The 13,810-nt window shown below is 39.0% G+C and overlaps 1 protein-coding gene across 1 annotated transcript; it reads left to right on the plus strand.

The window, feature by feature from the left end:
• Positions 1-8,792: 8,792 nt before the first annotated feature.
• LOC126721455 (ubiquitin-conjugating enzyme E2-17 kDa-like) lies at positions 8,793-10,803 on the plus strand. Its single transcript, XM_050424490.1, has 4 exons — positions 8,793-8,846; positions 10,180-10,380; positions 10,451-10,466; positions 10,652-10,803. The coding sequence occupies exons 1-4, from the start codon at positions 8,793-8,795 to the stop codon at positions 10,801-10,803; spliced, it is 423 nt and encodes a 140-aa protein (XP_050280447.1).
• The last annotated feature ends 3,007 nt before the right edge of the window (positions 10,804-13,810 follow it).

Consider the following 13,810-nt stretch of genomic DNA (forward strand, 5'->3'; position numbering starts at 1 on the left):
GGGTGAAGGTGGGATTGCATGGAACTTGGCAAAACGGTAATGATTTGAACCCCACTCAAAAGAGAGTATATAGGGGGGGAGAGGAAGTAAGCAAGAGGTGAGTAAAAAGGGAGGAAAAGAGTAAACACCAGGAGGGAGGACAAAAGAACTGAGAGAGATACACGAGAGAGGAGAAGAGGCAAGCTTTAAGATTAAGAGAGTTTTTGGGCTAGCAGCCACCAGAGTGCTTGTAGTTGGGCTATTTAGGCTTTGCTTGAGGCTAACCCATAGGACTGTGAGGAATCCTATCAAAAAATAGATTTGGAGCCCAAATTCGCCCTCATACTTATCTACATTAGCAGGGTTGGGGCATTACAACCCCATAGCATATGTTGGGATTGCTTGGATGATTGCTAAATATCTGGGATTACCATCTCTGGTTGGGACAGAAAAAAAGGCAAGGTTTAACTATATTAAGGAGTGAGTTTGGCAAAAATTGCAGGGTTAGTAGTGTAAATTATTATCACACGCCTAACCCTACAATTTTTGCCAAACTCGCTCCTTAATATAATTGAAGCTTGCCTTTTTTCTCTCCTAACTAGAGATGGTAATCCCAGATATTTTTCATAATGTTTAATTTCTTGCACCCCTAAAACTCCTTTAATCATTTCCTTTGTATCCTCCTTGGCCAATTTGTTGAAAAAAATCGTTGTCTTGTTTTTGTTTATTTTTTGGCCTAAAGCTGCCTCATAGGTTGAAAGAATTTGCATTACTTCTCACATTCATCAAGTGTTGCTTTGTAGAATAGCAAGCTGTCATTTGCAAATAATAGGTGAGTTAATTTTGGCCCTCTTTTGCAAATAGAAAAACTAGTTATCTCTCCCCGTCTTACAGCTTGGTTTATTATCCAATGTAGCCCTTCCTTGCATAACAAAAAGAGAAAAGGCAAAAGTGGGTCTCCTTGCCTAATACCCCTTGTTGGTAGAATCATTCCTCTGGGCTCGCCATTAGTAAGAATGGAGTAGGTAACCATCTTCACACACACCATGATAAGCTCCATCCATTTTTCATTAAAGCCTATCTTTCTCATGAGTGCTTCCAAAAAAGACCACTCTACCCTGTCGTAGGCTTTGCTCATGTCAAGTTTAAGTGCCATGAAGTCGAAGTTACCTATATTGTGTTTTTTCATGCAGTGTAGTGTCTCAAAAGGAATCATAATATTGTCAGATATTAGCCTATCTTTAGTAAATGCTGACTGGTGTTCTGTAATGATTGATGGTAGAATTTTTTTCAACCTGTTTGCTAGCACTTTAGAGAAAATCTTATAAAGGACATTACAGAGAATTATGGGTCTAAACTCATGAACATATTTAGGACTATTGTTCTTTGGAATTAATGTAATGAAAGTGTGGTTAATTGGGCTAGGTAAAGTACTTGAATTGAGTCATGAATGGACTGCTTGAGTTACATCACTGTTAAGAATAGGCCAGAAATGTTGGTAGAAGAGGGGAGGCATCCCATCTAGTCCAAGTGCCTGGAGTGGGTCCATCTGTTTCAGTGCCACTACTACTTCACTCGCGAGGAAATTTCTTGTAAGTTGGCTGTTCATTTCATTAGTGATTACAGGTTGAATTTGATCTAGCACACAGTCATTGAGATTCAGCCTTGATGAAGAAAATAGAACTTGGTAGTAATTCACCAAAATTGTAGAAATGTCACTTGGCTGGTCATGCCATAAACCCTGATCATCCTTAGTTCCCAGGATTTTATTTCTCCTATGTCACTGTGTTGCCCAATTGTGAAAATATTTTGTGTTACTATCACCTTGGCTGACCCACTTCACACGTGATCTTTGGCTCCACATCTGAGCCTCTCTAAGCAGCACATTAATCTCAATTTTCAGCTCCCTAATTCGAGAATTATCTCCATTTTGCATAGACTCAATCTCGGCTTGAGCAAGCAAATTTTTTTTTTCTTTTTTCCAGTTCTTTCCGTACACTGCCAAAACAGTTTTGATTCCACCACGCGAGATCCTTGCCACACTGTTTTACTTTTTTTAAAACTTCATTGTTAGAATTCAGGTTGAAAGACTGTCTCCTTGTTACCTTAATAGTTTCACCATAGCGAGAGTCGAAGAGCCACATTTCTTCAAACCAAAATGGTTTTTGCTGAGTTGGATAGTCAATACCCGAGGGATTGATAAGTAATGGGTAGTGATCCAATGAATCACACCTTAGATGTTGAACACGGGTACCTGGGTATTTAGGGAGCCAATTATTGGTAGCTAAGCCTCTATCTAACCTCTCCCATATTAAGTGACCATCCGCATAGTGTCGACTCCATGTGGATTTTTGATCGACAAATCCAAGATCAAGGAAGCCACACTCATCTGTTACTTCACGAAAAAGTTGCCTTTGATTATGGTTTCGAATTGCACCTCCTAGTTTTTCATCCTGCTTCAGAATTGTTAAGATTATAAACTGAATAGTCTGTATATTGATGTGTATAGAACAATGTACAATAGAGAGCCTTATATAGGCTAGATATGTGTGCAGTACAAGTAAAAAGAGTAAACTACAAGTACAGTATACTGGGCTAAGCCCAATGGGCTAAACTAGTCTAAGCTATACACTAACATCCCCCCTCAAACTCGAGGTGGCAAGGAGGAAGCCAACTGGAGTTTGGATATAAGATCTCGAAGACGACCAGGCGGGTGAGTCTTGGTAAAGATATCAGCAGGCTGGTCAGCAGAGGAGATGGAGAATAACTTGAGATTTCCTTTCTTAAGATGCTGGCGAGTGATGTGGCAGTTGATCTCAATATGCTTAGTGCGTTCATGAAAGACATCATTATGAGCAATGTAGATAGCACTACGATTGTCACAATAAAGAGGAGTGGCAGTGGGCTGTGGAGCATCCATGTCAGCCAAGAGCCAGCGAAGCCAAACAAGCTCACAAGTGGTGTCGGCAAGGGCACGATACTCAGCCTCAGTACTGGAACGGGAAACCACATCCTGCTTCTTGCTGCGCCACGAGACCAGAGAAGTACCTAACAGGAAACAGAAACCTGTGATAGAGCATCGATCAGTCGGATCACCTGCCCAGTCAGCATCTGAATAAGCATGAAGCTCGAGAGAAGATCGAGAGGAGTAATGCAGACCATGATAAAGTGTGCCTTTGACATATCGAAGAATCCGAAGAACAGCAGCATAGTGGACAGAACGAGGTGCATCCATGAACTTACTAACCATACCCACGGCATGTGAAATATCCGGACGAGTAACAGTGAGATAGATCAAACTGCCAACCAACTGACGATAGCGAGTAGCATCGGATATAGGTTCACCGTCCAAGGGTGTGAGCTTTGCATTGTATTCCAAAGGAGTGGAAACAGTCTTGTTATCAGTGACACCGGCTTTGGAGAGAAGATCAGAAGCATATTTAGCCTGGGAAAGATAGTATCCATCAGAGGATGAGGTAACCTCAAGCCCAAGAAAATAGCTGAGAGTGCCCAGATCTTTCATCTCAAAATGCTGACTAAGGAAGTTCTGAAGAGAGCGGATACCTGCAGAATCATCTCCAGTAATAATCATATCATCAACATAAAGAAGAATAAGAGTGATACCAGCAGAGGATCGTCGAACAAAGAGAGCAGTGTCATGAGGACTCGAAGTGAAACCCTGCTGAGCAACAACTGAGCTAAACTTCTCAAACCAAGCTCGAGGAGCCTGCTTGAGGCCATAAAGAGCACGGCGAAGGCGGCAAACTTGATTGCCTGAGTGTGGATAGCCAGGGGGTGGTTGCATGTACACTTCTTCATGGAGGTCTCCATTGAGGAAAGCATTCTTCACATCCATTTGATAAAGAGGCCAACGGCGAACAGCAGCCACAGCAATGAGACATCTAACAGATGTAAGACGAGCAACAGGAGCAAATGTTTCCTCATAGTCAATACCATACTCCTGAGTAAAGCCCTTGGCAACTAGACGAGCTTTGTATCGTTCAACAGATCCATCAGCCTTGGTCTTGATCTTGTAAACTCACCTACAACCTACTACAGACTGACCAGGAGGCAAATCAACCATATCCCAAGTGTGATTCTTATGAAGGGCATCTAGTTCTTCATTCATAGCTTGCTGCCAAAGAGGGTCAGTATGAGCCTCACGATAGGTGTGAGGTTCATAGAGAGTGGCAAGAGCAAAAGAGCAATGATAATCAGTGAGATAAGGGGGAGGAATGCTTACCCGAGTGGAACGACGAAGTTCAGGACCAATAGGAGACTCAGGAGAGGGTGGTGCCACAGGATCCAATACAGGCGGGTCAAATGCCGGAGACAGAACCAGAGATGAGTCGTCTGGAGAGGCAGTCGATGCTGAAGAATCCTCCACAAGTTCAGGATAGAGAGGGAGGAAAAGATCAGTAAAAATGGGAGACTCTGAGGAAGAAGATGTAGGAAACTGTTGAAGACTCGTGAAAGGACGATGTTCCCAAAACTCAACATGACGGGAGACACGAAGGTGATGAGAAATGGGATCATAGCAGCGAAACCCTTTTTGAGACACACCATAACCAAGGAAACAACAGAGACGAGTACGAGGTTGGAGCTTTGTTCGTTCATGAGCAGGAAGAGAGACAAAACAAGCACAACCAAAAACCCGAAGAGAGGAGTAGTCAGGAGTTTGACCATAGAGAAGCTCAAATGGTGATTTGTTGTGTGTAGTTGGTGAAGGAATACGATTAATGGTGTGCACAGCAGTGAGTGCAGCCTCACCCCAAAAGCGCTCAGGAAGAGAGGCAGAAATGAGAAGGGTGCGGACAACATCAAGAATGTGACGATGTTTTCGTTCTGCACGACCATTTTGTTGAGAGGTGTAAGGACAAGACCGCTGAGAAAGAGTACCATGTCTGTCTAAAAAGGATAGGAAAGATTTATCATTATATTCTTGAGCATTATCTGATCGAAAGACTTTAATGGTGCGATTGAACTGTGTTTCAATCATTTTATGAAATGTTTGGTAAATAGACACAAGTTCAGACCTATGGTGAAGCAGATAAATCCAAGTATACCGAGAAAAATCATCCACAAATATGACAAAATATTTAGATCCCCCCTCAGTGGGAACAGGTGCAGGACCCCAAATATCAGAATGTATAAGATCAAAAGGGGCAGAAGAAAAGGAGTCACTTTTATTAAAGGGCAATTTTGTTTGTTTGCCAAAATGACAGGAAGTACAATCAAATTTTTGAAACTGAACTGAACCTAAATGACCTTGAGAAGCTAATAATTGAAGACGAGATAAGGATGGATGACCAAGACGAGCATGCCATAGATCAGGTGAGGAGGTGGCAGTGGTAGCAGCTGCAGAAACAACTTGTGAAGGAATCTTCAAGTCATGAACCTCAAACATGCGACCAACCTTACGGCCTGTCCCAAGCACTTGACTCGTCCGGGGATCCTGCACATCCACACCATGATTAGTAAATAGAAGATCTACGCCTAATTCGCAAAGTTGACCAACAGAAAGCAAATTGAGGGATAACTTTGGAATATGAAAAGTGTCACTAAGGGATAAACAAGGAGAAGAGATTGTTCCTTTATGACTAACAGGCATAGGAGTTCCATCAGCAGTGTAAATGGTGATTGGATGTTCTAAGGGTGCCTTATCAGAAAATTGGGATTCATCAGGAGTCATATGGTTACAACATGCAGTATCAAAAAACCAAGGTTGTTTACCTGAGGTGACAGAGAGGGCAGTGGAAGTGCGGGATAAAACCTGTTGAACAACTGCCTCAATATCAGCCGTAGTAAGTGAGGAAGCCAAAGATGGACCTGTAGGAACCGATGGATCTGAAGGACATACAGCAGCTGCCTGAGGAAGAGAAGCTTTATTCTGCTCTTGCACAAATTTCTGTAGCTTACGACAAACAGAGATGTCATGGCCTTTAGCACGGCAAAACTTGCAGTGAATACCTTTGGAAGACTGAGAGGTGGGACGCCCGGAGTTTATTTGCGGAGGAGCAGTGAATGCAACAATGGGAGGCTGTGGTGAGGGTGTAGCCAATACATGATCAGATGATATCATGTGATAAGTAGGCCGACGATTCTCTTCAGAAATGAGCTCCTTTACTGCAGCATCAAGAGAAGGAGTAGGAGATCGGCTAAGTAGAGAAGCCCTAGTAGGCTCAAAATCCTCACGTAAACCCATCATGAAGTGCATAAATCTACGGCGATCCCGGTATTTGACAAAGAGCTCAATGTCCTTAGAACACACCAGTGGAGGATCTGCAGCAGAGAGTTGTTCCCACATAGTAGAAGTCTGAGAATAAAAATCAGAAATAGACTGACCTGTCTCTTGGCGCATTTGATAAAGCTTTGATTCAATGTGAAACTCCAAGCTTGAATCATTAGTGCAGTTATAACGATCGGCCAAAAATTTCCAAGCAGCCTCAGCAGTTTCAAGACGAGGAAGAAGATTATGAATGGAGGGAACAGAGGTATTGATAAACCAAGATAAGATCTTACTCTGAATACTCTCCCATTCCTCTAGACGTTCTTCATAATCATCTGTTGTAACAGCAGTCTTGGAAGACTCTTCAGCAGCTGTGGCTTTGGACTTAGGGTCTGGTACTGGCTTAGGAATTGAACCAGTCACATATCTCCACAGTTTACGACTTTTGAGAAAGACGGTCATATTCTGAGACCATGCATGATAGCTAGTAGGACCATCCAACATGATGGTGATAGGACGTATGATATCTCGTTCACTTTGTTGAGCCATAATGAAGAAAATGACCAAAAAGTGAGATTTAGATACCTCAAATGCAGAAACGGAGCCCAAAATCAGAATCTACGCGAAAAACTGAGCAAGACAGGTCCTGTTGAAAAATTTTGACTTGGTCAACGGTCAAAGTCAACGGTCAAAGTCAAAGGTCAAAGTCAACGGGCGGCCTGGTCAAGTCAACTGATGACGTGTGCTGACGTGGGCGGTGTGACGTCACGCTAGGGCTGACGTGGCAGTTCCAGAAACGAAGCTGGTGCGTGGGGCGCGTGGGAGGGCGTCTGTTCCGGCGCGTGGGCGCGAGTGGCAGCGCGTGGCGGCGCGTGGAGCGCGTGTCGTGAGGCAGAAACTTCAGGCGGCGCGTGGCGGCGCGTGTGAGGTTGTTTCTGGCCGTTCTTTGTTGGGTTTTGCTCGGGATTGTCTGTTCTGTCACTCAATGCCTTTGCTTTGACAGTTGGATGAGCAGAACAATAAGATCCGAGAGTTGTTGGGACTGTGGGCGTGACGGCGGTGACTCGCTTCTGACAGTGGCTACTGGATGAAGGCGAGGGCAGCGGAAGAACGCCGGAGATGTCCACAGGAACCAGAAAGTCAGAGGAATGGCTCTGATACCATGTTAAGATTATAAACTGAATAGTCTGTATATTGATGTGTATAGAACAATGTACAATAGAGAGCCTTATATAGGCTAGATATGTGTGCAGTACAAGTAAAAAGAGTAAACTACAAGTACAGTATACTGGGCTAAGCCCAATGGGCTAAACTAGTCTAAACTATACACTAACAAGAATTCCATTAAAATCCACTGCACACAGCTAAGGGATATTTGGGTGGGAGTTTAAACTTCGAAGCTTTGCCCATGCCTCTTGCATGTCTCTAGTTCACCATAAAAGCCAGTAAATCGCCATTCCTCCTCAGTATCTTTGTTTATCAAAGCATCAATATAGTACTTGGACAAATCCACCACCAAAAGGTTAACCATGGACTTCAAGAAAAGAACCAAACCTCCGCCTTGTGTACTTCTCTCCACCACCCACTTATGTTCAAAATTATAATTTCTTTGTAACCAATCTAGGCTTGTTTTGTTTGCCCATGTTTCGGTTATAAACATGACAGAGGGATCTTATGCCCGAATTAATTCACTGAGCTCTTTCCCTGTATGTTGGTTTCCAAGCCTATGATAGTTCCAAACTAATAGGCTCATTGCTCTTGGCAAGGTTGTTTAATAGCCTCCACCAATTTGATTGAAGAGGAGACTTCCACCATTGAAACCTTGAATTTCTTGTTTGGTAACTCCGGCGAAGAATCAATTGCTTTCTTTGTCCGTTTGCCCTGTATTGCCAACGAGCCATTTGTGTCAAAATTCTCCAAGCAGACTGGCCTCTGAAACCTTATCCACGTTCCCTGTTTTGGTAAAGGCTTAGGATTTGGCTTGAGGTTGTAAATTCCAGGTGAAATAGATGGATGAGCAGCCTTAGAATTTTGAATTGCCATGTCAGATACCTGATTTACCATAGGATACACGGGTTGATTAGGGCTCCCCTGTTTGTGGAGACTTGGAGTGTTGCTAGTCACGTGATCAAATTTGTGTAAATCTCGGTCAATCTCTGCCAAGTTGGAAATAAAGTCACGAGCCAGTCGTGATCTTCACTGTGTTGAGCTTTTCTTCTTCAAACTCTCACACTCAACTCTTACATTAAATCTCCCACAAACATACAGGGAAAAAATTGAATAAATATAATTAAATTTGACACAGAATTAAAGCTAATATAAACATAATTGAAAGTTCCAACTTTACAACAACCAATTTTGGTAATTTGAGCTTCCACTATTTTACAACAAATTTAACTGAATATGGATTTCTATTTGCATTGGTGGGGGGGGGGGGGGGGGGGGGGGGAGATTTGATTGAAGTGGGATGTAGGCTTTTTTTTTATTTTTTATGGTTGAGAACAAATGTTTACGTTTGATTTCTTTCTTACACAGATACTGTGAAAAATTATGTGGTAGCTTGAGTGAAGAAATTTATCAGAAAATGACCACAGAGTTGAAAAAATTCGAGAAAGACCCTCTGATTCATGCAGTGCTGGTTCGTTTTTCATTTTTTTAAAGTTTCCCCTTTTTATTATAAGGCATATACTATGTTCACCGTAGCCTATATGAGTTTGATAGTATCCAGGCTTTGTAAGTATGAATTTGATTGTCTTACACAACTTAAGTGAAATATAGAGAACTATGTTACTTTCTCATTTAGAATATGAGCCACTATCTCTTACAATCTTAGAATAGAGGAGAAAAACTATACCCGTTTATAATTTTGTTTAGTGTTATCTGGTTTCATTGTTTTCTGATTTTTGTCCAAAATCTTTGAATACGTCATTTGTTGCCGATTTGGGTTTGATTGTATTTGGGTTTTTAATAATTCTTATTGTTTTAGGAAGGATATTAAACATGTACATGGCTTGGTTGTTGTTGTTGTTGTATTAAACATGAGTATAGAAAATATTGTACTAGTTATGTGAAAAAGATTTATTGGAGTGGGTGAAACTAATGGTCTGTTTGAATTGATGAGGAGGGAGGGGGAATAGTGGAGAGTAGAGTAGAGTTGGTTGGAAATTAGCCTAATATCTGGCCAACTCTACTCTACTTCCCCTTACTCCCCCTCCCTCCCCCCTCAATCCAAACAATGCATAAGAGATAGAAGAGAGTAGGAATGGCATGCATAGAATAATACATATGGCTCTTACAGGATTTAGAGTGCACTCATCTTTGTGTGTATTTGATGCCGAGAAGGTGGTGTGCTGTGATATGAATTAGAACTAAATGGGATGTGAGTTTCTTAGAACAAATTGATAGGTGATTAGGAACCTTTATAAAGAACTCAAAGTTCTCAAGAAAAGCTCTCAAAGGCTTATTTCATTCATATATCAAAACTAGTTACAAATGGGATACCAATTGGTATTTATACAAACTGTTTTGACTTTACAACCACTTGATTCAAAACAACCACTTGATTGGCTCAAAACCAGCCTAATTTTTATTGGTCTAAGCTATGTTAACTAACTAACTTTTTATGTAATTAGTTACAAGTGAATCCTATTAGCTGTTGCACAAATAACAACTTGTAGCTTGTTGATGCTCCTGCATCAGTATTAGTGGGTATTTTGGCATCCAGCATATGTGTGTGTGAGTAAGATGATCAACATAAAGTTTTAATGTGTTTCGCATGGTTTTTTGTTTGGTAAGTGGTTAACTTAATCATAATTAAGGCCAGTACCTTGTAATGGTGCTGGTTAGATGGTTGGTTTTGGTTTGGCTTTTGATTTTTTTATCTTTAATTTTTTTTTTTTTTTTTGGGGTGCTTTTATTGTTGTTACTGTTACAGTTTTTAATTCATCGGTTTTCCAATTTCCATTTTGCAGGCCTTTTGGATAAGGATATATGCCACTGGCATTCATAATAAGTTACTTTGGGTGTTTTATGGTCACATGAACTCTGCATATTTGTTTAATGGACAGGTTTCCTTCAAGACAAAGGTTTTCCACCCTAACATTGACAGCTATGGTACAATCGGTCTTGACATTCTCAAAGAGAAGTGGAGCCCTGACCTTAGCATATCCAGGGTAATGTGCTTCTTTGTTTGATGGGCATCAATATTTCTTACTGATTGTTACATGTGATACAATATTTTAGGTATTTTCACTATTCTGTACATTTTTTGGCTACCATCCCCTGTAAGGCTTGGAGTTGGCAATAGTATGCATAATAATTTTACATTTTATAGAAGCCCAATTATATATAGGTTTTGTCTTTTTTGCTCAACAATATTTCGATTTGTGATTAATTTTGTAATGTGCTTGCTGGTCCTCCTCTCAATATTTTCACTGCTGGCAGATCCAAATTTTGATGATCCTCTGGTGCCTGAGATTGCTTACATGTATAAGACTGACAGAGTGAAGTACGAGACTACTGCCCGATCCTGGACCAGAAGTATGCCATGGCCTAGGATTATTGGACCCAGAAGACTGCTGAAGACTCCCTACTGAGTTCCTATATACCAAAAACTGCCTACTTCAACTGTTTGTCAAGAAAGTCTTATTATATGCCAAAAACTTACCTGCCATGATGTGTCGTTCTCCTCCTTTAATGTTGGTCTATTGCATTTGCCTTATGTTGATAACTTAATATTAAGAGCCTTAGATTCATTTTCTTTCTGTTGGGTATATATATATAATCTTATAAATACAAGAAGATTAACAACTTATGGTATTTACTTGATGATAATTACTTTTTATTATCAAAAAAAGACATCGATAATTAAAAAAAAAAAAAATATATATATATATATATATATATATTAGTTTTTTATGTAAGAGAGTTTGAATCTAATCACCACTTCTGGATAGTCTTCTTATCACATACCAATATAAAAATAAAAAATTAAAAAATCCCTAAACCTAATTTAAGTTTTTCTATTTTGACAAGTCTATAGAGATTTTATTAGTTAAGTTATAAGTAAAGCTAAGAATTTATGTGGTAAACTATATTTTTTAATAAAAATAATGGTAATAAAATTATTTGGAACCCACAGATTTTATTAAAAATCTGTTGTAGTGGCATATTTTCACTTTGCCATGAATGGTATCTGAGGCAATAATAGGTATTAAGATCATCCTACATTACTTTTCATTATCAAAATAAGACAGTAATTTTACGTGTGGACTGTGGATGGGTTTATCAATTGCCATTTAGCAGGTTGATTTTTGTTTTTTGTTTTTTGGGTCTTCGAAATAAGAAGCATAAAAGTTTAAACTAGTTGACGTTGGGATGGTCCTTTTATTTACGCTTGTTTAGGCCCAATGGGTAGGAACTACGAAGGTCCGATTCTTCATCATTCTATTACAATTTCGCATGCAGGTCTGAGCTAGATCTTCAGAACATATTACAGTACATCTCTGGGTTGGGCTTTGCTTCATTGGCAGGCTAATGTGTGGCCATAAAATCGATCCAACCTCAAATTTTAAGCCCAACCCGGCCCGACTTATGACAAAGTCTTTCTTTTTGGGTCACAACTCATAAGGTAGGGATTTCTTATAAAGGAAAAGTTATGGATATGAGATTTGTGAAGGTTTATATAAAATTAAGGCAATATTAGAATTTATATCAGCAACCCCCTCTTTGCCTCAAAGAATTATGCTCGCACTGAATATGCTTAAATCACCTTCACCATTATATAAAAAGCTCAAGAAGGTTTAAATGTGTAACATCTTGTTATTGATGTGTATGTATCAATGTTTTTGTTAGGTTTTTTATTTTATTTTATTTATTGGGGGTAAGTATAGGCTAATTTGAAGACAACATTTTTTATTCAAACATTTGGGTGAATTTGATTTATTGTAAAAGTTTGACAAGAGCTGCACTAAATATCTCAAAGAAATTGTAATATAACAAATTCCACACCAATGAAATATTAAAGCATCGATAGTTTGCTTGTCACTCGTCTGAGCAAGATCACGCGAAATTTTATCTATTTTTACTTGGACTAGGTGTATTGCTGGGTTTTTAACAAACTATTGCACCTATATAAATCATACTTTGCATGAATTCTCATCAGAGAAAAAGGCCTCCACACCATGAGCAACACGAAAACCTTTGCCTTTGCCGCCTTGTGCCAAACTGAAAATCCTTAAATTTTATTCATTCGTCTTGTGGTTCTAATGACAGTGATAGTTAGATTGTTTTGAAATCACAAAGATCCTATCCAGTGAGTTTTTGTAGTAAATCTTCATGAAAGTCTTGAATATAAATTGTCAGGGTCATATTTTCTATGTAATTGGCTAATTATTTGACAAAACACATTTTACTTGTAATTTGGTAGATCTTAGTTGGTTTTAATGTATAAAGTAGTATGTAGTTCAAACATAACAAATCATATCATTAAACACATTTTACTTGTAATTTGGTAGATCTAAGTTGGTTTTAATGTATCAAGTAGTATGTTGTTCAAACATAACAAATCATATCATTAAAGACATTTTACTTGTAATTTGTAACAAATCATATCATTAAATTTTAATGTATCAAGTAGTATGTTGGTCATATTTTCTATGTAATTGGCTAATTATTTGACAAAACACATTTTACTTGTAATTTGGTAGATCTAAGTTGGTTTTAATGTATCAAGTAGTATGTTGTTTCTTTCTCAAAAAAAAAAAAAAAAAGTAGTATGTTGTTCAAACATAACAAATCATATCATTAAAGACATGAAGGTTGATCCAAGAAACAAGTGAAAAAAAAAAAAAAAAAAAGCTGTTTCATTAAATCTCGACACAAGTTTGATAGATGCAACTATCGAAGATGAATGGAAAAGCTCAACACAAGCTTGATCTACAACTTCAGAAATCTCAGACTTGAAATACGGCCCATGATGACTTGAATAGTTAGGATTTCTCTTCTTACAACCCTAGTCATATATAAAGCTTATTTTAAAAGTCATTAGACACGAAAACAGAGACCTAGAACTCATACACTCTATAAGAAGTTATTACGATTGTGCACTTTAGGGTTTTGTAACCAAGTGCTTCCTAATCTTCATTATTTATAAAGTGAAGAACTTTGTAGTCAACAACAATCAATCAAATTGTTGGAGTTAGTCATGTACTGGGATTAGTGCAAATAAGTTAGTCACAAATTGGAGATTTGTACAACAAAGGAAAGAAGACTATTACAAGATTAAGTTCGATTGGGAATTAGAGCGAAGATTCAACTGTAAGTTGGTATTTTGGGATATGCCAAGGTAGTGGTAAGAATCCGCATACTAGTAACCACTTGAGTATTGATTAGTGAATTTTTGGGAGTGGTGATCTTAAATTCACCCGATGGGAGTTTTCGCCTTGCGAGAGGCTTTCCTCATTTGTCAACGAATCACCGTGGCAATTTTATTTCCACTGTACTTAGGTTTTTTTTTTTTTTTTTTTTTTTGTGATTTGTTGGTGTCTCCATGATTTGCATGTAATTTAACCTATTTAATCAACTTGGGTAATTGAATTAATT

This window comes from Quercus robur, chromosome 4 (assembly GCF_932294415.1).
Source record: "Quercus robur chromosome 4, dhQueRobu3.1, whole genome shotgun sequence".
Lineage (NCBI taxonomy): Eukaryota > Viridiplantae > Streptophyta > Magnoliopsida > Fagales > Fagaceae > Quercus > Quercus robur.